Source organism: Hemicordylus capensis, chromosome 2 (genome assembly GCF_027244095.1).
Source record: "Hemicordylus capensis ecotype Gifberg chromosome 2, rHemCap1.1.pri, whole genome shotgun sequence".
Classification (NCBI taxonomy): domain Eukaryota; kingdom Metazoa; phylum Chordata; class Lepidosauria; order Squamata; family Cordylidae; genus Hemicordylus; species Hemicordylus capensis.
Genome location: NC_069658.1, coordinates 12,247,481 through 12,274,641, shown reverse-complemented (window position 1 = coordinate 12,274,641; position 27,161 = coordinate 12,247,481). Strand labels below are relative to the sequence as shown.

The 27,161-nt window shown below is 47.3% G+C and overlaps 1 protein-coding gene across 3 annotated transcripts in view; it reads left to right on the top strand.

Moving 5' to 3' along the window:
• The first annotated feature begins 1,035 nt into the window (after positions 1 to 1,035).
• Positions 1,036 to 27,161, top strand: part of ST8SIA5 (ST8 alpha-N-acetyl-neuraminide alpha-2,8-sialyltransferase 5) — a 73,314-nt gene continuing 47,188 nt past the window's right edge. The window contains exons 1-2 of one of the 3 annotated variants that reach the window (XM_053299831.1): positions 1,055 to 1,342; positions 20,880 to 20,987. In XM_053299831.1, the coding sequence (XP_053155806.1) occupies positions 1,212 to 1,342; positions 20,880 to 20,987 (239 nt within the window). In that variant the 5' untranslated portion in view covers positions 1,055 to 1,211. Of the gene's footprint in view, positions 1,343 to 20,879; positions 20,988 to 27,161 lie in introns of all 3 variants that reach the window. The other 2 variants (XM_053299833.1, XM_053299832.1) reach the window with 2 other exon arrangements.

Here is a 27,161-nt window from a genome sequence, read left to right as displayed (position 1 = left end):
GGCGGCAGCGGCGGCACAGCTTTCCCTCTAAATCAGCGGCCGGCATTCAGGGAGAGAGCTGCTTCTCCGTCCTTCAAGCGATGCGCAGTGACCTTGCCTGAGCTTGCTTGGGGGTTGGTCGGAGTAGTTGTGGAAGGGAGACGGAGAGAGGCGAGGGGAAACAGAGGAAGGCGCATCCCAAAACAAGCCCAGAGCAAGCGGCGCCTGAAGAAGGCGTTGCATGCAAATGTTCCAGGACGGACCCCCCCCCCCCACTTTCCCCCGCGCTCTCCTCCGTCCGGCCCCCTCCCCTCCCCTCCCCCCGAAGGCTTTTTCCTTCGGCCGCAGCGGCGGCTCACGCCAAAACGCAGCTTCGCCGCGACGCGCTAAGCAGAGCGCCGCGTCTGCGTTGGGCTGTGCGGCGGGCAGGCACCCCGGCGCCACCATCCTAGCGACCGTCCCGATTCCTCGGCAGCAGCCGCGGCCGTGCCGTCCGAGCCCAGCACGGCCGCGTCGCAAGTCGCCTCGCCGGAGTCCTTTTGGGGTGGTTGTTGTTGTTGTTGTTGGCAGCCGCCCCAAATCAGGCAACCAGCCCGACGCGGCGTTTGGGAACCGGGAGCGTTTCCTGGGAGGCTTCCGGGTGGCTGCAGCAGCTGGAGGGTTGGGGTTGGGAAACAAACTGTCGGATTTGCCGCGTTGCTTCCCCCCCCCCCCCCCCGCCGCCCGGATCTGGGGAAGAAGAAGCTGGAAGAAGAGCGTCGGGCAGCAGCGGAGCTGCCGGCTCGTGGGTGGGCCCCCCTCTCCCGCCGCCGCCACCACCACCACCACCGCCGCCGCTTTCCATTACGCGCGGGCCGGGGGCCGCCTCTCGCCTTCGCGCAATCCCAACCCAAGCGCCCAGGCGTTCCCTCCCGCTTCTCCAAGCCGTAACAACCCGCCTTTTCCCCGCCGCGCCGGGAAACTTTCCGCGGCGCACGGAGCTTGGGACGCCGCCGCCGCCCTCTCCTCCCCCCGCGCCCGGAGAAGCGATGCGGCCGGGGCACCTTGTCCTTGGGTGGCGGCGGCGGCGGTGGTGCGCCCACAGGCTGGTGAGCGTCTCCTGCCGCCGCCCCCACCTTGGCACGAGTCCCGCCTAAAGAGGATGAGCGGGAGCCCCCTCCGAGCACGAGCGTGACGGAGATTGCCGCCTTTCCTTCCAGCCCCCTCGCCAGCCGTTCCCATTCGCTGCCAGGATGGGATACTCCGACCCGACTTCCAGCAGGGATTTGCTGGGGAACCGAACTTTGCTTTTCATCTTCATTTGCGCCTTTGCCGTGGTCACGCTGCTGCAGCAGATCTTGTACGGCAGAAACTATTTCAAGAGGTAAGGACGGAGGCGCAGGAGAGGAAGGAGAGAAAAAGTTCCTGGAGCATGGTCGGAGGATGCGGGTGTGTGTGCTTGTGTGTGTATCCATCAGTTTTAGAAACTGGGATGGTGGTGGCATCAATCAGTTAAAATCAATCAATCACTCAATCAATGTATCCATCCATCGAAACGCAGTACAGAGTCTAGTGGCATCTGGGTAAAGCTGCAGTTTTATGCCTGTTTACTTGAGAGTTTTTACTTCAGTCGCGCTGAATTGCGGTAGAACTTGGAAGGAGTAAACATGCATAGGCCCCCTGAGTGTGGACACTTACCTGGGAGTAAACCCCCTTGAACAGATTGGCAGTTCTGATGCCTAGGCTTGCACTATAATTGATCCGTGGTGGCATAAAGCTGTCATAGATGGGAGCTCACCTGCTGCATAAGATGTGTGAAGTGTTAGAGCTGGCCCCAAACCTGAAGAGCCAGACAATTTCTAGACTTAGTGATGGACAATGTGGAGGGGAGGGTAAACGAGCATCTCTTTATCCCCTGTACAAGTAACACACCTGGAACAGGAACAGGACTGCCTGGTACAAATAAAGATTTCATTAAACGATGCTGCTTCTGATTATCCTAGTCTTGGCAGCACAGTTAAATTTCTAGGCATCCTGGCTCCCTTGCACCGGGGATTTGTAAAGTCTTGTGTTATCCTTGGTTGGAGGATCTGTATCTATATATGTACACACACAGACACACACACAATGATCTGTGACAATGTATGCAGATAGATGATGGGTGTGTAAATGAAGTGTGCAGTCTTGTTCTGGAGTGGAACAGTTGTGCTGAATTTCAGATTGCCAGTTAGTAGAATAGCAGCGTAACCATTTTGGGTACACTAGGAATCTCCCCCTGCCTGCTGAGGGTGAGAGGGATCAGTGACCCCTCTACTTAAGCCATTTTTAAAAAGTATCCAAGGAGCTTTGGACTACATGTGGATTGAATTTCAGTGTTCTTGGAGGTGCGGATGTACTTTGTTTGAGATTGTATGCTCAGCTTGGCATTAAGGGTACAGCTCTTCTCAGCAGAATGTCATTCCTTAAAGTTTGCAGGGCAGCCTCATGTATCAAAATGGTTTGGGCTTGAAGGATCTCAGGAGGAGATGCTTTGGTTGCTACTGTCCTGTAGGTAGGTAGTATTTGAAGCATGTATAATTTGGGGTGGGGGAGAGTAATAAGCATTATCAAATGAATACCCTGTTCCTTAATACTATTTCTCAAAAATAAGTCCCACACATTTCCACCAAACAGATGTTTTTTGGGGGGGATGGCTCAAGAGGGCATCTGTAGGGTGTGAGCTTGTGCACTGAACACCCTGGTACTTACTGCTGAGTAAACATGCACAGGTTTGGGCTACAGGTTATGCAAATGAAGAGGTTGCTGAGACTCCGGTCCAGAGACAGTTCATTCCCATTGAAATCAACGGGACTTACATTGGCCACAAAGTTATGCCACTGATTTGATGGGGATTTGGGGTAACAAATCCAGTAACAAATGTTACTGGATTTGGGACCAGCAAGTCCCAACTGTGGACTTGAAGTGTGGTTTTTTGTTTTTTTTAAAGGATTAGATAAGTTTGTGGTGATGAGTCTCTCCTGAGCCATGTTAGCTGAATGGAACCTCCATATACTGAGCAAGTATATCTGTGAATGCCAGATGCTGGGGACAGAAGCTCATTGTCTCTATGCCCTGCTTGTGATCACCAATGGTTGGCTGCTGTTGCAAGCAGAATTCTGGGCTAGGCAGATCTTTGGTCTGATACAGCAAGGCTGTTATTAAATTCAAGTAATGACCTGGGCAATACTGGATTGTGATTGGGACGTACTTGAACACATGGCAAAGCATGCCCATTGGCATGCACTGGAATCCATGGGAATCCAGGAAGATGTTGAATTTCCAAGTGGCCACTGGCGGGCATCAAAAGATCATGGTGTAAACCATTCCAACTGTGGCCATTGTGGGAGCAGAGGAGCACTCAGGTAATTTTGGAGCCTGGATGGAGCTAAAGGCCTTTGGAGTTGCCCCCCCCCCGCACCCACTGGAGGTCTCACCCGACAATATCATCCCCCTACACACACACTGTGACAAACACCATATTTTTAACATGTGGGTTCTCAAGGGCACAAACAATACTGAACTCACAGGAATGTAAGAATAGAAAATGAGTATATTGATGCAAATATGCATTAGCAGAAACACTTCAACACACACAACTCAACACGTTCCCACCCCACATATTTCTTTCCCCATTCCCCGCTCTTGTCTCTGAAGCACCTGGCACAGGTCACAATCACACTTGGCCGCCCGGCACACTTGGCCGCCCGGCCAGCGGTGACCACACCACCTAGGACAGACTAAAGAAGATTTGGGGGCCCCAAGGGGGTGTGGAGGCCTGGACTTTGGCCCCGAAGCCCAGGGGTAAGAGCGCCACTGTGTGGCAGGGAATTATGGGAGCTGTAGTCCAACACCACCTGAGGACCCAAGTTTGGGATGTAAGCAGTTACTTGCCCCCGCTTTAATACATTCCACTGGCCTTTTGGGAAGTCAGTGTATTCCTCTGGTCATTCAGAGGGAACTGATGCATTCCAATGGCCATTTTGTGTCATTTGTTTCATGTATGTCCCTCCAGATTTCTGCTCAGCCACAAATTCCATAGCTGGCCTTAAATAACTTACTATTGCTTAGCTGTATGTGCATGTAGATCTATACACAAGTACAGTTATTCACCCATTATGCTCAACTTGTGCACAGTGACAAGCTTCCTAACTCTGCATTTGAGAGGGTCTGTGCTTTTAAAGTGGGCACTTGTACAGACATTCACACAGAAACATGTACATGTGTACAGATACCTGTATGCATGGGCTGCTGCCCTCACTAAGCCTGGGAGGAGAGCTGGTCTTGTGGTAGCAAGCATGAATTGTCCCCTTTGCTAAGCAGGGTCCGCCCTGGTTGCATTTGAATAGGAGAGCACTGTAGGAAATTCCCCTTAGGGGATGGGGCTGCTGTGGGAATTAGACTTTTTAAAAAAAAATTCATCTGCATGCTTGCATGCAGTAGGCTCCAGGTTCCCTCCCTGGCACCTCCAGATAGGACTGAGAGAGACTCAGCCTTGGAGAAGCCGCTGCCAGACTGTGTAGAGAATGGTCTGACTCAGTATAAGGCAGCTTCCTATGTAAGCCTTTAAACAAGCTGGTACTGGGCTTTTCTCCTCTTGTGAGCCCTTTGGGGACAGGGATCCATCTTATTTATTTGTTATTTCTCTGTGTAATCTGCCCTGAGCCATTTTTTGGAAGGGCGGTATAGAAATTAAAATCATCATCATCATCATCTTGAAAATACACTGTACCATTTCATACTGCAGGGGTTCTCAAACTTGAGTTCCAAGATCTTGTGGGACTACAACTCCCATCATCCCTGTCCACAAAGGCCATTGTGGCTGAAGACGATGGGAGCTGTAGTCCCGCAACATTTGGGGGACCCATTTGAGAATCCCTGCTATACTGAAAAGAAAATGTGGCCTGGTTTCATGCTATTTGAGTAACTGTAAATATATTACATGATCTTTAATGGCCATTTTGTAACCCTTTCCAGGGTATATCTCCAGGACAGGTGCTTTTATCACCCGAATGTAGTTACTCTACTGTACAGAGATGCTGCACTTTTAAATAGATTATAAAACCACTAAAAGCATACTTTTTAAAAAAAATGTGTATATTACTAATCTGACTCTCAAGGTCATCAGAAGGACGACTGACATGAGTATAGCAAAATGACCTTTGTAGTGCTGTTGCTCCTTAAAGATAGTAGTTGCTTGCTCAGTTTTAGTCAATTCATCAAGTAAGTTTGCATAAATTTGCATATGAATACAACAGTTTGTAACAAAATGCTTCTTTTTTTTAGCTGTTTGTGTTTGTCATAGCATTGTCTTGGGAGAGGCATTACCTCCTACATAAGCGAAAAGAGGGAATTGCTCTTTGGAGATGGTGCTTGTCATCTTTGATTTGTATAAGTGCTTGCATTAAAAATTTAAAAAAGCAAAACAAACTATTCTGCCCAATTAATCGGGAAACACTTTTGGCAATCAGTGTTTGGATAACTTCATGGAGGAGAGGTCTATCAATGGCTACTAGTCGGAGGGCTATAGGCCACCTCTAGCCTCAAAGGCAGGATGCCTCTGAGTACCAGTTGCAGGGGAGTAACTGCAGGAGAGAGGGCATGCTTTAACTCCTGCCTGTGGCTTTCAGTGTCATCTGGTGGGCCACTGTGTGAAAGAGGATGCTGGACTAGATGGGCATTCTTGGGCCTGATCCAGCAGGGCTGTTCTTATGTTCTTAATGTGGTAAGTCTAATTAATTCATGCACACTTACCTGAGAGTAATCCCACTGAAAATAGTGGGACTCACTTTTGAATAAACTTGCATGGATTGCACTGTAAAATAGTAGTAGTAGTAAGTTTATTACAATAATAAACCAGCACATAAAAAGTAAAGATAGAGGTAAAGTGATTTGTCAAGTCAATTTTGACTCCCGGAGCCCACAGAGCCCTGTGGCTTTCTTTTGGTAGAATACAGGAGGGGTGTACCATTGCCTCCTCCCACGCAGTATGAGATGAGCATCTTCCCATATCTCTGCTCCCTGATATAGGTGTTTCCCATAGTCTGGGAAACATACCAGCAGGGATTCGAACCGGCAACCTTCTGCTTGTTAGTCAAGCATTTCCCTAAAAGTAGCACACACAAATTAGTATCATAGGCGTACACTGTGGGAGCAAGACAAACAGCTCAGATCGCATATACTACCTGGTGATAATAGTATTAGTGGTAATAGAAAGATATTATAACGATTAAAATAGGGCTACTTAACCAACAATCTGCTAGCCCTAACCCTGCAGAGTGGTCTGGAAAGGAATAGCAGCCCATATACTTTCGGAGAGAGTTTTTCACACTGCAGCAAATGCAAAATAACTTGCTATTTTTGCAAACCTTTCTCCCTCCCTTGAAATCTTGCCCCGGCTCTGTGAAAGAATCAGGCACCTGGTTTTTGGAAGTTTGGTTCTAGGGAGGAGAGTAGTGTGTTCTTCATTGTAAGACCCAAAGGCCAGGGTCAGCCCCCCCGATTAACCCTAAGTGCAGCCCCCTGACTAATTGTTTCTCGGGCCTGTGTGAAGCTTTGGCTGAAGCTGAATACTCTGCATAGTCCACCTGGCACCATGTGGAAACAGCCATTCTCACCGTGCCATGCTGCTTTCTTCCCAGCGCTTGGGGGCCCCACCTTGCGAGCCCCTGCACCATCTTGGAAGGCATGCACAGAGTGCTGGGCAGTGTAGCCCTTCCCAGCACTTTCCCCACAGAGCTCTTAATTGAAGGCTCCGTCTCTCTTAGACTCTCCCATCACTGAGAAAAGTGCAGTGCTGTCCAGAGGTCAGCACACTGGGAAATGGCTCTCACATTGAAGGTTTTGTGGGGGTGTGTGTGTTTGTTTTGCCAAAATGGCCCCCACTTGAAAAATAGTGAAGGACACTGTTTTAGAGCAATGGTCGTGTTGTTTCACATAAGCTTGTGGTGCTGTGAGGCAGTGCTGGGAGAACACTGCCAGTCTGGAGAAGCAAGGCGTTTTGGATACTTGAAATTTACATTACAGTTTGAGTATCCGGACATCCGAAATCCGGAATGCTCCGAAATCCGGACACCACACCGTAACAAAAACACCTCGGCTCACCCGCTCGCAGATTCCCAGTTTTGCTGCTTTTAGACATGCAGCCAAAACTTACTTATTTCAGAAGGCTGTTAGTGACAGGTGTTTTATCTGTAATTCTCTCTAGTTGTGGCTCTGTTTTTATTGTGAAGCTTTTAAATGTTTTTGATGTTCTCGCTTTGGTGCTAGAGGGAAAAGGGAAAGCCCCCCCCCTCCACTCCCTGCTCAGTTTTGCACCTGCTCTGTTGGCGTCTGTTTTGGCATTCTGGATCCCATGCCCAAGATATCTCATTGTGCAAATATTCTAAAATCCAGAATAATCCAAAATCCGTAACACTTCTGATTCTAAGCAGTCTGGATAAGGGATGCTCAACCTGTATGGGGCTTTGTTTCTGAAATGTGTCCAGGCTCTAGGCTTTTTGCTGCTCACGGTCATATGCAGGCACATTAAGACGCAGTACCAATGTGGCTGCAGTATGAATAAGGCTGTAATGTGATCAACATATCAGGCAATCAGACCACTCGTTCATATAACTCACACTGCTGTCCTTTTCCGAGGGGCTCGGGCCCTCCTGGGTCTGAAGTAGGGGTCATTCCAGCCTTGTTACCTGAACTGCTTTGTAGGAGGAGATGCTGGCAAAGCCATGTATTCTACCACTGAGCTTGAGAATACGTCCCATTGAACTGGGGTGTACTGTCTGTGTGTGTGTGTGTGTGTGTGTGTGTGTGTGTGTGTGTGTGAATGGTTGACTTCTGATCAAACTTACTCAGGACAGGCCTTGATCAATTTTCTTTTGATGTAGGAGCCAGCCCCCAAATTTAGGAGCCAGACAGTGGACACTTGACAAAATTACTGGACTTAGTGATGGACACTCTGGGCGTAAAAAAAAGTGGGGGTGGGGGAAAGCATCTGGAAAGGATAAAGCATCTCTTTATCTCCCTTACAAGTAACATACTTAGAACATATACAGAGCTGCTGAGACAAATAAAGATTTTATGAACTCTGCCTTTGAATATCCTAGTTTTGGGCTCTGCAATTAAATTTCTAGGTGCCACGGCACCCGGGCACCTGGGATTTGTCAGGCCCTGACTTAGGACCATGCAGCCTGCCATCCAAGTAACAAACAAACAAACAAACAAGGTAGACACCAGCAACAACCAGTGGAAGGGACAGATGCTCTCCCCTTGCTAGATACCTCTATTTACCCGAATACAAGATAATAAGATAGAAAGCATGTCAAATCGTCGCTTTTTACACAGGCTTTTATATGATTGTCTCCACTGCTGCTTCTTGTATTTTGTACTGTTTTTATGCTAGTTTTTTAATTTAATTTTTTTAAAATCAGATTTGTTTTTATATTTTTTAGCTCAATATTTTAATGTGTCTTTTTTATAATCTTGTTTTTAGATTTTATTGTGAGCCGCCTTGGGATTTTCTCAGTGAAAGGTGGGGTATAAATTTAACAAATGAATAAATAAAATAAATACACTCTGAATTTAAGATAACTTAATATAGGCTACATACAGGTTATACCCATACTTACCCAAAAGGAAGAGGACTCTGGATTTAATACAACCCACTGATTTCTAACATCAAATAACTTGGAAGGAATCTCATCTTGGATTCAGGTAAATACCATATTAGAGAATCACCATTCAAGTGCTTTTTGAGCAGGGAATGGACTACAGACCACTGGTGCAGAATACCATATTCGAATGTTTCCCCACATAAAATATTCTCTGCAAAGAGAGAGCTGGCACTCTGGGCTGAGCTGGAATCTCTTTTGCTCAGCCCAGTTTTCCAGTTGCAGAGTATTTTACATGCATACAAAGAGAAGAGAAAGGTTACTGCAGGAGACGAGAGGACCAGCCGTGCCATGTTGGAGCACACAAGATAATTTGTCTTCTCGTAAAACCAGCTGCAGGGGCCTGCAGTTTAGACTGCGGCTGCAGCACCAGGGGAGTGATGGATTCCCCAACTTAAATGGCTCCCCCAAGCTGCTATTCGCTGTAGAGTGGAAAACTCAATTTTCTCCTCTGAGTCTAAGAGCAGCTTTATGGGGGCAATTAAAGCTTGGGGAATAGGCACAGACAGGGGCAAATCTTGGACCTTTCCCTCTGTGCTATGTCCCTGATCCAAATCAATCCCCACCTTCCCGCTGACACAGCTAACTTTAGAAGGAGAAGATTACTTTGGGAATTACAGCCTTGGGAACTGCATCACATCCATGTTGGCCCAGAAAAATAATGGTCAAAAAACTCGAAACTGTGTCCTCTAGGGTCATCAGAGTTTGTAATCTTCTCTCCCCTAGCAAGAGAGACTAATAAAAGAAGTCTCAATTAAGCTTTATTAATACTGATCTCTAGGGTAATTATTTTCATTGCTCGATGCCAGAGGTTTCATTGCCAGTGGTTGCTGGTTTGAATCCCCGCTGGTGTGTTTCCCAGACTATGGGAAACACCTATATCAGGCAGCAGCGATATAGGAAGAAGCTGAAAGGCTTAAGAACATAAGAACAGCCCTGCTGGATCAGTCCCAAGGCCCATCTATCCAACATCCTGTTTCACACCGTGGCCCACCAGATGCCCCTGAGAAGCCCACAGGCAAGAAGTGAGGGCATGCCCTCTCTCCTGCTGTTACTCCTCATACATGAGATGTATGAAAGGCATCATCTCATACTGCATGGGAGATGGCAATGGTAAACCCCTCCTGTATTCTACCAAAGAAAACCACAGGGCTCTGTGGTCGCCAGGAGTCGACACCGACTTGATGGCACACTTTACTTTTACAAGACCAGATCTCCTCAGGCTTTCCTCCTCCTGGTTGCATCAGTTCTTCGCCTGCCTGAGTCAGATGGACACAGCCAGGTAGAGGCTTGATTAAACACGGCAGGTTGCTCCCCCCACCCCCTTCCTGTTTGCATCCATCAGACTCAGGCAGGGGATGCACCAATGCAACCAGGTGAAGGAGAGAGAGAAGAAACCAGAAGGGAATGGAAGCAAGTACGGCCGTGAGCCAACCCCACCAGCACCAAGGAGCAGAGGGCATTCTAGCTCCTAGAGTCAAAGAAGATTGGTTGAGGCCTGCAATAAGCAGTGATCATTCAACGAAGCCAAACATGCCTTCAGCTGTTGCAGTGGGGATTATGGGAGCTGTAGTCCAACAACACCCAGAGACCCAAGTTTGAGAACCCCTGAAATAGCCGTTGTGGCTAATAGCCAGTAACAGACCTATCCTCCATGCAATTGTCAAATGACAATTGTACACCACCCAGAGCCTTTGGATTGTTTATAAATGTAGCCCTGGCGGTTTATAAATGTAATAAAATAAATAAAGAATGACACCAAGTATGTACGAAGTCATGCATAAGCGTTTATTTTGCCACAAGCATGTGCAGTGGGCAGTCCAAGTATGCAGAGTGTGAACTCTCTCAGCACATTTTATACATGACCCTGCAAACTAGTTTTCTGGTATAGAAACACTCTCCATGTTGGAAGGGGAAACAAGGTCGGGTTGGAATGGATCCATGGAGCCTAGCATAGCCCTCACAGTCTCTGGAAATGATCAAAGGATCTCTCGCAAGAGATGCAAGAGGTACTGTGATTTTGTTAAAAAATTGAACCTGGGATGGGAACATAGGTAGCTGCCATATACTGAATCAGACCATTGGTCTATCTAGCTCAGTATTGTCTTCATAGACTGGCAGTGGCTTCTCCAAGGTTGCAGGCAGGAATCTCTCTCAGCCCTATCTTGGAGATGCTGCCAGGGAGGGAACTTGAAACCTTCTGCTTTTCCCAGAGCGGCTCCATCCTCTGAGGGGAATATCTTCCAGTGCTCACACTTCTAGTCTCCCTTTCATATGCAACCAGGGTGGACCCTGCTAAGCTAAGGGGACAAATCATGCTTGCTACCACAAGACCACCACTCGGGGTGGAATGAAAGCACCGGTTTCTAATGTGAGACTGTTCATACGAGTGTCATTAGTGGAAAAGCTTGACCTTCCTCCAATGAACCTTTCTGAACCCAGTTTTCTCCCCACTCATTTTATTTGATGACAACCCTGTGAGGTAGGCCAGGCTGAGGGACTGCCACACTGGCCTCCAGCCATTGTGGCTGAGGATGATGGGAGTTGTAGTCCAACATCATCTGGGAAACCACGTTTGAGAAGCCCTGTGTTACACCACTCTGACCAGTAAAGCAATTGTCGACTTCTTCAACAAAGCTGGAGCAATTTACACCAAAGGGGACCCTTTTTTTGGTGAACAGAACTACAAAAGCCTCCATCCAGCAGCTGACAGTCAAATCCAAGGCTGTTGTCACGCAACGCACATTTAATCGCCTCTCTTTAAATAGCTGTAATTTAGGTTATTATAAAACCAAACGTCTCCAGATGTGGCCGAGGCAGCTAATTGGAACGCCGCTCAAAAGAGAGAGGGCTTTAAAAAGAAAGAAAGAAAGAAAGAAAGAAAGAAAGAAAGAAAGAAATTGGTGTGCTATAAATGGATGCCAGTCCCAATTCTTGACACTCTCATGGAATTTGTTTGTTTTACTTTTTTATTCCATGTGCAAAGCTCCTGCTCACTGTAACATTCATGGGATGTTATCCCATTTGATCCTCACAACACCCTGGTGAGGTAGTTTAGACTGCATGGCTTCACATGACCGCTGGTAAGTCTATAAGTGGGGGAAGTGGGGATATGTTGAGAGCCCAGAGAGGGGGCTCCCGGCAGCGTGATGCCCAAACCTGCCCCCCAAGGTTCTTGTGCTTTCTGTCCAGCATTCTCCCAAGATTCCACACCCGACTTCAAACCTTGGTTACAGAAGTTAGGTTTTGGTGGGGAGTATGTCGGCTGGAGAATCTCAGGAACTGGGCTTGGGCAGAATCTGATATCACACCCTTTGGGAGCATGAACTCTTGGTTCCCAACATATCCCTGACATTTTCCCTGCTTACAGACTTGCCGACAGTCATGATTTGCCCTAGACCAGCCAGTGAGCTTCATAGCTTGGAGGGATTTGAAACCAATCCTGTACATAAGAACATAAGAACAGCCCTGATGGATCAGGCCCAAGGTCTATCCAGTCCAGCATCCTGTTTCACATGGTGGCCCACTAGATGCCTCTGGGAAGTCCACAGGCAAGAGGTGAGGGTGTGCCCTCTCACTTGCTGTTGCTCTCCTGCAACTGGTATTGAGAGGCATCATGCCTCTGAGGCTGGAGATGGCCCACAGCCGCCAGACTAGTAGCCACTGATAGACCTGTCCTCCATGAATTTGTCCAAGCACCTTTTAAAGCCATCCAAGCTAGTGGCCATCACCACATCCTGTGGCAAAAAATTCCATAGATTAATTATGCACTGTGTGAAGAGGGAGAAACATTTCTCTCTGTCCACTCTCTCTATTCCATGTATAATTATATATACCTTGATCATGTCTCCCCGTATTCACCTCTTTTCCAAACTAGAGAGCCCCAGATGCTGTAATCTAGCCTCATAAGGAAGGTGATCCAGGCCCCTGATCACCTTGGCTGCCACACTGGTCTTTTCTTGGTCTCACCCAGTGTTCCCCCTAACAGGGATTCCCAGATGTTAACTACAATTCCCAGAATCCCCAGCTGCAATGCCTTTTGCTTGGGGATTCTGGTAGTTGTAGTCAACAACATCTTGGAATCCCTGTTAGAGGAACCACCGGTCTCACCCCACTATAAGAAGATCTGAACCAAGAGAGCACTAGGCAGAAATTACTGTATTCCAGACAGAGGTTTTTTTGGGCTGAAAGGTAGGTTCTGGAAAACTAATGAATGGAATATATAATATTTTCTGCTTGTAGTATTGACATTTAAAAAGAATTGTGTGCTTGTGTATCGACAATCACTAAGCACCTGTGGAGCCAAACTAGTCAGAGTTCTGTGATTTATTTATGTGTCACTCTTCCTTTGAGAAGCTTGGAGCCGTGCAGACAGGCCAAGAGATCAGTGACTGGTTTTGAGTCATCGTGGGTGAAAGGAGATTTGAACCCAGGTCTCAGTGGTCCTAGACCAGGGCTGCTCAACTTTGGCCCTCCTGCACATGTTGGTCTACAACTCCCATAATCCCTGGCTATGGGCCACTGTGGCTGGGAATTATGGGAGTTGCAGTCCAAAAACAGCTGGGGAGCCGAAGTTGAGCAGCCCTGTACCTAGTCAAACACTCTTAACCACTATACGATGCTGTTGATTGAAAGATATTTCACCTTTTCTTTTTCAGGAACTAGTCTGCTCTTTTGGTGAGGACTGGAGGGCAAATTTGTGTGAGGGGAGGGGTCTTTAACTCTTTTCCCTGAAGTGACTATCTTGCTGCTGCTGCTGCTCTTGCTGTTGTTGTTGTTGTTGTTGTTGGTGGTGGTGGTGCTATTTCCCTCCCTCAAAACTACAGAGGGGAAAATTTCACCACATGGTCACTTCTTGAAAAAGGAAAATATGTGGGCACTGCAGTTCCAGTCACTGGAACCACATCTTATCTAAGAACATAAAAACAGCCCAGCTGGATCAAGCCCAAGGCTTATCTAGTCTAGCATCCTGTTTCACACTGTGCCGACCAGATGCTTCTGGGAAGCCCACAGGCAAGAGGTGAAGGCCAGCCCTTTCTTCTGCTGTTACTCCCCTGCAACTGGTACTCAGAGGTATTTAGAGGGCCATCTACTTTGGCTCCATGCATGGTTATTTCAAAGGTTAAAAACTAGCTGTCTACAAATCCCTCTAGCCATTGGTTAAGCTTCTGTGATGTCACAGAGAAATCATGAATGTACTCACTGATTGCTCAAGATTTGAGCATGGCATGAGCAATCTTCTGTTGTCAAACAGGGCAGCATATGTCTGGAAGAAAAGAGAAAGGCCCACTTGCCTAGTAGAAAACTGTACACAGGATCTAAAGGCAAGAAGGCCTGTTTCCTGTAGACAGGCAGTGGGTGGAGAGAGAAGAGAGATTTGGAGGTGTGTGGCTGGGAAGCAGAAAGAGCAAAACAAGAAGGTAGGTAGGTAGGTCAACAGGCAAAAGGATGGGTCTGAATTTCATATGTTGATGTCTAACCTGCCCCTCTGCATGTGCTACAAATAGTGGCAGTCATACTGTGTAACATTTCACACATGTAACAGGACGTGTGTGCAGCTGCGTAATAGCCCTCTTGTGCAAATGCAAGAAATTGGGCTCATGGAGTTGCATGATGGGCAGCCATCAGAAAGAATGGCAGTTCATTGTGCAACTGTATTTGTGTAACTTCTTGTGTTTGTGCAAGAGTGCTAATGCTCAACTGTACGCGCATTCCATTACAGTGTCTGGAGCGTTGCTTAGCGTGTCTGCCACCCATTTAAACTAGTAACTGTGGCATGTATAGAGGGGCAGTTTGGCTGGACTAAACCTCCCATGATGAGGACAAGGACTCCTGACACACTGGAAGCAGGGAAGGACACCCTCACTCATGGCGCACATGAGTCCATATTGTGTTTGGATGAACATAGGAAGCTGCCTTCTACCGAGTCAGACCATTGGTCCATGCAGCTCAATACTGTCTACATAGACTGGCAGTGGCTTCTCCCAGGCTGCAGGAAGGAGTCTTTCTCAGCCCTAACTGGAGATGCCAGGGAGGGAACTTGAAACCTTCTGCATGCAAGCAGGCAGGTGCTCCTCCTGGCCCCATCCCCTAAGGGGAATATCTTACAGTGTTCATGCATAGTCTCCCATTCCAATGCAAACCGGGGTGGACCCTGTTTAGCAAAGGGGACAATTCATGCTGGCTACCACAAGACAAGCTCGCCTCCTCCAATTATTGTCTGAAACAGAGCTAGGCGTATTTTGTGCTGGAAAATCAGTTTGAGTCTCGAAATTAAGATCTGCAGTGGTTTTTACTTTTATTCTGCATTGCAGGGGTTCTCAAACTTGGGTCCTCAGATGTTAACGCCATCGTCCCCAACCACAATGGCTGGGCACATGATGGGAGTTGTAGTCCATCAACAGCTGGGGACCCAAGTGTGAGAACTCCTGCTGTAGAGGGAATATGTATCTTCAAAAGTATGTCTGCTTATATTCAGTCAACCCCACAATTCTTCCTATTGTTTCTGCTGGCAGCTGCATTACATAATGTCTCTCCTTTCTAAAACCAAAAGGATGGCAGAGGAGGGAGAGAACAGATCACACTTGAACTGTGATTTAAAACTGCAGGAATTTGCAAGCTCTCGCTGCTTGATTGCACCTTGCGAGGTCCTATTTGACTGTGAAAATATTGCAACACCAGAACTCCTAATATATACATCAGCACCTCTGCTAAATAGCAAACTTGTTATCAGAGAGAACATTTTCTTCTGACTCACTGGCGTTTGTTTGGATTTTTTCTTTTTGTGCTTGATAAAGAAAATAAATCCGTAGGCAATCAATAAAACTTTGAAAGGTGTTCCTGTCTTAGCACAATTTCCCCACAGAGCAGTGTTTTTTAAAAGTTGTTTCTTTTAAATCTCCAAAGATTCCAATTTAAAAAGCACTCAAGGTGCTTCACAGCAATGAATGAAACACAAGATCATAGTTCAGGGGTTCTCCAATGTGGGCCCCCAGATGTTGTTGGGTTACAACTTGCCTTTGGCCGTTGTGGCTGAGGATGATGGGAATTGTAGTCCAATGACATCTGGGAACCCAAGTTGGCGAAAGACCCTAGAGCACCTTTCTTATGAGGCAAGGCTACAACACCTGGGGCTATTTAGTTTAGAAAAAAGATGACTGCGGGGAGACACGATAGAGGTCTATAAAATCATGCATGGTGTGGAGAAAGTGGATGGAGAGAAATTCTTCTCCCTCTCCCATAACACTAGAACCAGGGGTCATCCCATGAAGAGAAATTTAAGTTGAAGTATTTTTTCACACAAAGCACAATCAACTTGTGGAATTCTCTGCCACAAGATGTGGTGGCAGCCAACAACCTGGTTGGCTTTAAGAAGGGCTTGGATAAATTCATGGAGGAGAGCTATGCCTCTCCTCCAGAGAGGATGCCTCTGAGTACCAGTTGCAGGGGAGTAACAGCAGGAGAGAGGGCATGCCCTCAACTCCAGCCTGTGGCTTCCAGTGGCATCTGGTGGGTCACTGTGTGGAAGAGGATGCTGGACTAGATGGGCATTCTTGGGCCCAATCCAGCAGGGCTGTTCTTATGTTCTTAACCCCGGCCATAGTGGAAACCAGGTCCTAATATTCAGTAAGAAAGAGGACCATAGAACAGAAAACTATGGTGGCTGCAGTCCCCATGCACATTTACCTGGGAGTAAACCACACTGAATGCAGTGGGACTTCCCATCTGAGTAAACATGCATAGTTTTGGATTGTAAGTGCATGGCTGCACTTTCACTTCAGAACTGGAGAGCCTAAGAATCCTGACAGACAGTAAACCTCCCAAGGCACTAATAGGCTCCACTTCGATCTCAGCAGGCTCCACCCCATCTTCTAGGAACCACCCCTTTGCTCCTAGATCCTGCTTCCAGAATCTGAGCCAGGGCTGTCCTTAAAAAGCCCTGGTGGAGTGCAGGGCCTGGGGCAAATCAGCCAGTGCAGAACCCCTTCCAGTTCATTTTAATGGGGGTTAAAAGAGTAGTACTCGAGGCAGTCACCCTGCCTGCCCTGCCCTAAGAACAGCCCTAGTTTGAACAATTTCACATATACCCTGGTGGGGTCTGAGCTGTCAGTGACTGACCAGGAAAGAGATCTTGGGGTCATGGTGGACAGCTTGTTGAAAGTGTTGACTCAGTTCATGGCAGATGTGAAAAAGGCCAGTTCCATGCTAGGGATCATTAGGAAGGGGATTGAAAATAAAAATGCTAATACTGTAATGCCCTTATACAAATCTATGGTGCAGCCTAATTTGGTGTACTGCTCACAGTTCTGGTCAATCGTATCTTAAGAAGGACATTGTAGAACTGAAAAAGCTACAGAAGTAGGCAGTCAAGATGATCAGAGGCCTGGAGCACCTTCCTTACAAGGCAAGGTTACAGAACCTGGGGCTTTTTTGTTTGGAAAAGAGGCAACTATGGGGAGACATGGTAGAGGTTTATGAAATTATGCATGGAGTAGAGATACTGGACAGAGACATTTCCCTCCCTCTCACATAACACTAGAATCCGGGGTCATCCAATGAAACTGAAGGCCAGGAAATTTAAGACAGACAAAAGGAAGTACTTTTTCACACATATAATTAACCTGTGGAATTCTCTGCCATGGGATGTGATGATGGCCACCAGCCTGGATGGCTTTAAGAGGGGCTTAGACAGGTCTTTCAGTGGCTACTAGTCTGACGTCTATAGGCCCCCTCTAGCCTCAGAGGCAAGATACCTCTGAATACCAGGTGCAGAGGGGGCAACAGCAGGTGAGAATACATACCTTCATCTCTCACCTGTGGGATTCTCAGAAGCACCTGATGGGCCACTGTGGGAAACAGGATGCTGGACTAGATGGGCTTGGGCCTGATCCAGTAGCACTATTATGTTCCCCAGAGAGAAATTTTGAGCAGAGTTTTTTAGTGATGTGCAGAACAGTTCGTGGTCAGAATGTTCTGACTGCTAACCGGTCCGTTCTGAGTGTTCCGAACTTGAAACAGAACACCCTTCAAATGAAGGGCCTGTTCCAAGCTTGGAATGGAATGGCCCTGTTCTAAGTCAGAACATTCAAAACGTTCCGAGCACCATTTTGGACTCCAAAATGTTGCGCTTCTGGCTTTTCCGCATGCGTGGCCGCCATTTGCATGGTCAGCACCACCATGCAAATGGCTGTTGTGTTTGTGCAGAGTCCAGAAGAGTGCATTTTGGAGTCCAAAATGGCACCTGGTGGACCGTTCCGGCTCAGAACAGGGTCGTTCTGTTGGAACAACCAGATCGACTGGTTTTTCCGATGGAATGATCTGGGCATTTGCGTTCCGTTCTGAGCTCCATATGTAACACAAATGACATTTCATGCACATCCCTAGAATTTTGGGGGAGATAAATTGGTTTCTGCTCTAATTCAGTAAACTAGGTCATGTTATTCTACTCCTTGTCTTTAAAGGAGACGGGGAGGGGAACACACAGAACTGTAGCTAAGCTTCATTGTCATTCTGATCCATGATTAATATTTCTATTTCCTCTTTGATGTTTACATTCAAGGGTATTTACTGCTTAGTAGCCCATGAAGCTCTAAGGCACAGCAAAGAACTAAGCTTGCTGTTCCCCTTGAGCGACCTTGGGTCCTCTTGCTTCCATCTGATCAATTCCAGTCAGTACTCGCCTCCTTCTTCTACAGAGCCCTTTGCTGACAATCCCTATCAGTTTTCTTCCCAGTGCTGCCTGTAGCCTGGCATCCTGACAACAGCCGTATCGAGAAGACCGCACTTCTCTTTTCAGCTGGCATGGTCCCTTGGGATCCTTCCACCAGCTGTGGGGGCTTTACTGAAACACCCATGAAACATGTTTCCAGGAGAGGTTTCCCAGGGCCCCTTTTGGGCAGATGACTGCATTCATTGTGCAGAACTCCACAACAAACAAATCCCTATCCATCCATTATGTCCAACACTTGTATAGGCTGTGTACAGTTGAAGGGATAGCAGTAGCGGCCAGTGAGGGCGCTGGTGGAGGGGCGTTGAGAGGCACCTTGAAGAGGAAATGAACTGGTGCTTACCTCCGCTCTCGCCGCACCTGAACGCTGCTCGGAGAAGCAGTGTGCCGCCCAGCACCCCTGTGGTAGGGGATCGCCTCCGCCAGTCACTTGGCTTCCATGGAGCCGATCCCCCGCCCATGGCCAGGTGAGTGGCGGAGGCGATCCCCCACCACAGGGAGTGCTGGGCAGCATGCTGCTTCTCCAAGCAGCGTTCAGGTGCGGCGAGAGTGGAGGTAAGCACCAGCTCATTTCCTCTTCAAGGTGCCTCTCGCCACCCCTCCACCGGTGCCCTCACTGGCCGCTACTGAGGGATAGTCAGGCTTGAGGGAGGCCTAGGCCTCAATCAGAGTAGCTGCTTGGGAAAGGGCTTCTCCAAATAAGGAAGAAATCCCGGGAGAATCAAATCCCTGTGGCCCACTCCAGAGTGAGGGCAGGGGTTACTAGACAACAACCTATAGAGAAGTAAGGAAAGGTGTGTTAGAGTTCAGTTCTTCTGAGTGAGGTCTATTCAGCAACTACTCTGAGAAAAGGGGAGGCTAACAGCCTGGGGCTGGGAATCAACTGGAAGTTCCTTACCTGGAAGTAAGTAGCAAGGATGAGGACCGGTTTAGCTAGATGTGTCAGGGAATTTATGTTTGTTTAAGTGCTTGGATCTGACTGCATGGTTCTTGTAGTTCCTGGGAAAGGGATTTGATGCCGCTATAGTCTTCCTTAGATCCAGTTATTAATAAATCGTTGTTGTTGTTGTTGTTGTTGTTGTTGTTATAGAGTGTCACTCTTTACTGGGTCTTGCCCCTAGTCACATGCTTCTGAAGCCCTAAGAGTGCTCAAGCCCCTTGTAGGGAGGGGTTTTCCCATTTAGAGCCCCTGGTGGCGCAGTGGTAAAACTGCCGCCCTGTAACCAGAAGGTTACAAGTTTGATCCTGACCAGGGGCTCAAGGTTGACTCAGCCTTCCATCCTTCCGAGGTCGGTAAAATGAGTACCCAGAATGTTGGGGGCAATATGCTAAAAATCATTGTAAACCGCTTAGAGAGCTCTGGCTATAGAGCGGTATATAAATGTAAGTGCTATTGCTATTGCTATTTATCCTCCCAGAATATTCCCTTGGAAGGGTGAATCTGCTCATATAGGAAAGTGGATGGAGGCTGCCTACCCATGACTCCTCACAGCTAGAGGAGGGATTTTGTATTCCACCCCACTTGATTGATACAACAGTGTACACAGATAATTGTATTCACATGATATATTGAATGCAGACACAGCGATATAGTTCCTATCTGTACCATGCATTTGAGGGGCCCTGTATCCAAGTATACTTTGATAATGAAGGCACATACTGTCATTCACACAAAAAAGCAATCTCCAGCATGAAAAAAATCTATTCTCTGCCAGTTTTCCATCCAAATAACCTAATATACCATGAAGAGGCCCTGGTTTCTCCCTGTTTTAGCTCCAGGAACATTATATGACCTCTGCAGGGAGCACAACAACCTCTAGGCTTTTAAAAGAGGAGAGCTGGTCTTGTGGTAGCAAACATGAATTGTCCCCTTTGATAAGCAGGGTCTGCTCTGGTTTGCATTTGAAAGGGAGACTACATGTGTGAGCATTGTGAGGTATGATGGGGCCGCTCTGGAAGAGCATTTGCACGCTTGCATGCAGAAGGTTCCAAGTTCCCTCTCTGGCATCTCCAAGATAGGGCAGAGAGAGACTCCTGCCTGCAACCTTGGAGAAGCCGCTGCCAGTCTGTGAAGACAATACTGAGCTAGATAGACCAATGGTCTGACTCAGTATATGGCATCTCCCCACGTTCCTAGGCCAGGAGTTCTCAAAACTTGGGAGCCCAGATATGTTCATTTCTTCTCCCCTTATTCCGAATGCCTTATCCTAGGGGTTCTCAGATGTGGATCCTCAGATGTCACCTACGCTGACAACAGCTCCCATCAGCCCCAGCAACCATGGCCACCATCATTCGCACAGCCCTCGGGGACACATTTTCAGGGGCTGCAGTGGGCTTCAGAGGGAAGGAGAGAAATGAAAAACCACCCTTTTGCCACTGCACCTGCGTTGTTTTAGTCCAGATGTCTTTATTTTGCCCACCCTGTAATATATGCTGAAAATAACTGAGCTGATGAATGGCGTGGAATATCAATTTCCTCGTTTTCTTGCTAGTGGGCTGCAGTTTAGCTGGCAGAGTGGCGAGGAAATGGCCAACTGGACCGGCAGCCTCAATTTCACGGACGGCGGAGCTCTGAGGAATGGCAGTGATCCAGGCACCAGGTACAAAGCCCACAGGCAACCGCGGTGGGTGGGGTGGCCACAGTCAGCAGGGGAGTGACCCCAGCGCCACTCCCTGAGACACCGCTCAGTGGCACGGCCCATCCCTTGCATGGGAAGGGAAAGGTCCCTGCCTGAAGCCCCGGAGAGCCCAGCGGGTTACAGTAGACAGCACCGTCCTAGACAGACCAAAGAGCATTGAGCGGAAGTGCATTCTGCAACGTAGCTACCCTGTGCATCAGCTTCAAAGCTGTGGATAGCATTTCATTTGGCTGTGGATAGCATTTCAACAGATTATTGGGGAGGAGAGCTGGTCTTGTGGTAACATTGGGCAACACGGTGCTGTCGAGTCGGTGTTGACTCGTGGTGACCACAGAGCCCTGTGGTTGTCTTTGGCAGAATAGAGGAGGGGTTTACCATTGCCATCTCCTGCGCACTATGAGATGATGCCTTTCAGCATCTTCCTGTATCGCTACCCGATATAGGTGTTTCCCATAGTCTGGGAAAGATACCAGCAGGGATTTGAACCGCCAACCTTCTACTTGTTAGTCAAGCATTTCCCTGCTGCGCCACTTGAGGTGACTAGCAAGAAGTAATTTCCCCCTTTGCTAAGCAAGGTCTGCCTTGGTTGGGATTTGGAAGGGTGACTACACATGAGTGCTATAAAATATCCCCCTTAGGGGATGAGGTCATAGCTCAGTGGAAGAGTATCTGCGTGGTGGTTTTCTTTATTTAGCAGGGTAAAAGTAACTGGCCCTATCCACCCCCAGCACAGTACTTCCAGTGTCTGTGGCTAGTGTCTATCTTATGTTTCTTTTTAGATTGTGAGCCCTTTGGGGACAGGGATCCATCTTACTTATTTATTATTTCTCTGTGTAAACTGCCCTGAGCCATTTTTGGAAGGGTGGTATAGAAATCGAATGAATGAATGAATGAATGAATGAATGAAAAGGTCCCAAGTTCACTCCCTGGTATCTCCAGTAGGGCTGGGAGAGATTCCTGCCTGTAATTTTGGAGAACTGCTGCCTGTCAGTGTAGACAGTATTGAGTTAGATGGATTGATGGTCTGACTCAGCGTACGGCAGCTTCTTATGTTCTTAAGGTGGGGGGCATGAACAGAGGCAAAGGGCCAGGCAAACTTACCAGTGGTGGCGATCAAACATTTGGCTATTGGCAAGCAGCTTAAAACACCCACACCCACACACAGCCCACAAGGTTTCTGCATAAGGGAAAGAAGCATTACTCTCACTCTGATTTGGCTTCCTGACCATGTTATGTAAAAAGAAAAGTGCCCACCAACCGGTGGGACTCCTGAGAGCACCCCCCCCCCAAGCCCAATGAAACTGGCAATGGCCAAAAACGGTGAGGTCTTTTGATCATGCATGAGCTAACTGAGATGGTTGGTACCATCTGGGTGGACAAAGGCTCCTTGTGACTTTTGACAAAGTCTACAACCCCCTAGAGATGGTAAATAGGTGATCGCATTGCAGTCTTTTCAGCTTGCAGTGTGTTTGCATGCTTTCATTGTCCTGACCATCAGGCCTGCAATGGCCAAATCTACAGTGGTGTTTTAAAAGCTTTAAAAAGTTTTCAAGACACAAAAACGACTTGAAAAAATTATTGAGGTCAGTGGAATAGAAATGAAAATTGGCCTCCAAAGATTACTCCAGGGAGAAAGGACAGCAATTTGTTCATTGTTAGCGTAAGCCTGACTGATCCTTTCCTCTGTTCAAAAATGGTTGCAATTTTACCTGCATCGTTTGAGGGGTAGGGATAAAGAAAGGGTGATTGCACACAGAAAACTGCAAGTGCAATAATGCTATAAACTATTTTCTATTTCTGGTGAGATGGACATTGCCAAATAATACTATGAGTATCTGTCCTCTGGTACAGTGGACAAAATTTGTAAGTTTGGCTCAGGGACTAATTTTCGTAAAACTTCCCACCCCTCCCGAGAACCTCCAGTTTGAGTTAGGAAGTTCTGAGGCAAATGTTTGTCTCAGCAATAGCTTCACAGACCCAGGAAGCCTCTAGGCACTGGAATCGTTAAGGGACGCTGGGACTTCCCTTAAGTCCGAGCTCAGTGGCTCCAACTTGTGAAGAAATTGCCCTTTGCTGTTATTATTTATTTATTCATTTATTACATTTATATCCCGCTCTTCCTCCAAGGAGCCCAGAGCGGCGTACTACATACTTAGGTTTCTCCTCACAACAACCCTGTGAAGTAGGTTGGGCTGAGAGAGAAGTGACTGGCCCAGAGTCACCCAGCAAGTCTCATGGCTGAATGGGGATTTGAACTCGGGTCTCCCCGGTCCTAGTCCAGCACTCTAACCACGACACCATGCTGGCTCTCTTGTGAGGGAAAGGTCAAACGGAGTGCTAGAGTGCTAAGTGAACATTCCACTACAAGAACTCCAAACTGGTGTAAGCTATAGAATCAAACCATCACAATTAGACAGGAAATAATTTATATGCAGATTGAAACCAAGCAAAATAAACAAAATAATACAAATATGACAAAAATTTATATACCGCTTTTCAGCAACAGTTCCCATAGTGGTTCAGAGAGAGAGTGGGGAGCACTCCCTGTCCCCAAAAGGCTCACAATCTAAAAGAGAAACATAAGATAGACACCAGCAACAGCCAGAGGAGGGATGCTGTGCAGGGGATGGATAGGGCCAGTTGCTCTCCCCCTGCTAAATAAAGAGAATCACCACTTTAAAAAGGTGCCTCGTTGCTCTGTTAGCAGAGGACCTGTACAGGTTCTCTGCAACTCCTTGACAGGGCTGTAATCCAGTCGTGGTGATACTTTGGCTAGACTGGGAGGATGGTAGTGCATAGGCTGAATCCTGGCAACCGTGTGGCCCCAGCTTCAAGATATACTGTGCTCTTGAACCTCAGCTATGAGATGCATTCAGTGACTAGTGCCAGAATCCTCTCTTCGTGTCTGATTGTCTAGAGTGGGGTTTCCCACCCGGGGTCCCCAGATGTTGTTGGACTACGATTCCCATCATCCCCAGTTACAAGGCGTTTAGCCGCTTTGGCTGGAAAGTGGGGTGTAAATATCATACACAAATAAATGGGTGCGCTTCCATCTGTTTGCCAGCCCATCCTGAACGTGCTCTTCCTAATCTTTTGTGCTCACAAATTTGCTTTCATCTTGGAATGCCTTGATCTCTCTCTCACTTTAGAAAATCAGCCGTCTTCCAAGCAGAGAGAGGAAGGTCACTCCTTTCTCACCATGCCTGCCTGCGTGCACAGTTGACTCCCTTTGGTTTCTGCATATCTTCTGATCTTTGCAGGGCTTGAACTGAGGAGTGGCATGCTGGGCAAGCAAACAAAAGATGCTTCTGTGCTCCATCTTCTAAGGGCAACTCTCTGCTGTGAGGTTTATCACTGATGTGAGCAGAGCAGGAGGACGCCATCCTGAAGGGCACTTCCAACTTGAGTGGGTGCACCATAGATTCCCGGGTGGGAAGGCAGTCCCTGAAGGTTACAGGAGCTCCAGATACGATACTGACACGTTCTCTGTTCTGCCTGGCAGTTTGTATAATGGCAGAGCGTGGAAACTGGCTAAAATGTAGTCATTTAAAAAATGACTCAATTTATAAAATTTAAAATTAAAAGTTTCCCCCTGCTAACTGAGTGAAGAGGCACCTTTAAAAGTGGTGATTCTCTTATTGAGCAGCGGGGAGAGCAACTGGCCCTATCCATCCCCAGCACAACATCCCTCCAATGGCTGTTGTCTATCTTAAGTTTCTTTTTAGATTATCAGCCCTTTGGGGATAGGGAGCCATCTTCTTATTATTACTCTTTTCCTACATAAACCACTTTGAGAACTTGTTTTGCGGGGGTGTGTGTGTGTTGAAAAGCAGTATATAAATATTCCTAATAATAATTCACAAACAGGGTTTTGGAGTGCATGTAAAGGAAAGGTTCAGATTAATGCCCTCTCATGCAATCAAGGGCTGCCCTGAGAGCTGGTTGGGATGTTCTTCTGTGACATCAGGGCAGGCACGATTTCATTGTGTCCCCAGGCTTATCGCTTGTGCTGGGTAGTGCCTGTCTGAATTGGATCAAGGTGGTTTTTTTGACTTCCTGGATCACATCACTACAGGCTGCATCTGCGGGATGCATATTTCAGTGCTTTCCGGTGGGAGGGAAAGTCCCTGCATTTAGAAAAACAGCAAAACGGAGGGAAAAGCTAGATCGAGCTTTTCTACCTGAATATGTTAGATTTCTGCATGCGAGGAGGAGTTTCTTTTCTTTCTTTTTTCCATGAAGACACACTCAAAAATGGCTGTTGCTGGTCACCTTATGTTTCTTTTTAGATTGTGGGCTCTTTTGGGTCAGGGAACCATCTTATGTATTTGTATTTCTGTGTAAACCGCTCTGAGAACTTTGGTTGAAAAGCAGTATATAAATATTTATCATGGTCATTGTCGTAGTAAAATCTAGAAGTGGCTTGCTTTCGGTTAGTGGTGGATTGCCATCTCTTTCCCTGAATACAAACCTTTAGATCTCCAGTGTTGTGGGAGAGAAGTCATCTGCTTGAGAGGATTCCCTTTCTTGTTCCTCTGGTTCCTTCTCCCTGTCTCGTTCCTCTGAAATCTGGTATGACTGAGAAGGTTTCTAAAATTAATTCTGGGGAGAATGTGGTTTGCTATTGCTTTCAGTTCACTTGCATCTTCCTCCCCACTGCATTCATGATGTGCAGCACAAAGACAACAGTCTTGATGTGACTGTGTGTATGACTGCTTCAGTATTCTTTTTTGTGCTGTGTTTCAAGGATGCACAGGGCCATTTCTGCTCTTTGGTTGAACGCTACACCAGAAACTCCAGATATAATCATGTGTGCAGCCGCATCAACATTGCGTCTTTGCAGCGTTCTGTCAAAGCACATGTGTGCATTGATAACGCATGGGGGTGGGCGAGAGACACCACAGAAGTGAAGGAGCTGAGTTGTGGCAGATGGTATACACACAGTGCTCTGCACAAAATTTGGAAACTAAAAACCTCCAGAACCACAGAGAATACCTAAATGCATTAGCTGGTTCCCCTCTGGAAGCAAAACCGGTTAATTTGCAGTTCCAAAGACTGGGAGATTCAGAGGTACAGTAAGTGTCCAGGGTCTGGGATACGAGGTGGCAGCCTCGCTAATGGAGCTGGGAGGTTGCCAGCTTCTCCCACCTCCCCGACAGTACTCTTAACCTAGTGGTTAAGAGAGTGAGCTATGAGTCAGTGATGAGTCTCTAGTTAAAACCTTGAACTCATTCAGTGGCCTTAAGACGTACCAGTATCTCTTAACTTCAGCTCTGCTATTTGCAATATGGGGATTATCATGTTGGCCTGCCTTACAGAGTTTTTGTAAAGAAGACTGAGAATGGAACATATGAAGCTGCCTGCTGAGTCAGACTGCTGGTCCATCTAGCTCAGCATTGCCTGCACTGGCTGGCAGAAGCTCTCCAGGGTTTTAGACAGGGCTCTTCAGATAGCACAGGTGCTGCCTGCCTCAACAATTCAGGAGTTACTACGGGCATATTTGAATGCATGTGTAGTTCTTACAGATTGGTAAATATGAGAGCCAGCATAGCATAATGGTTAGAGTGTTGGACTAGGACCGGGAAGACCCGAGTTCAAATCCCCATTCAACCATGAAACTCACTGGGTGACTCTGGGCCAGTCATGGATCTCTCAGCCTAACCTACCTCACAGGGTTGTTGTGAGGATAAAAATAACCATGTATACTGCTCTAAGCTCCTCGGAGGAAGAGCGGGATATAAGTGTCAAAATGAATAAAAGTGTCAAATAAATAAATATTATGATTATTATTGTTTAGGAACATAGGAAGCTGCCCTATACCGAGTCAGACCATTGGTCCATCTAGCTCAGTATGGTCTACACAGACTGGCAGCGGCTTCTCCAAGGTTGCAACAGGAGTCTCTCTTAGCCCTATCTTGGAGAAGCCAGGGAGGGAACTTGGAACCTTCTGCTCTTCCTAGAGCAGCCCCATCCCCTAAGGGGAATATCTTACAGTGCTCACACATGGAGTCTCCCATTCATATGCAACCAGGGTGGACCCTGCTCAGCAAAGGGGAAAATTCATGCTTGTTTCCACAAGACCGTCTCTTATTTATAGCTCTCTGATATGCAGTAACAAATTAAGTTCCTTCCTTT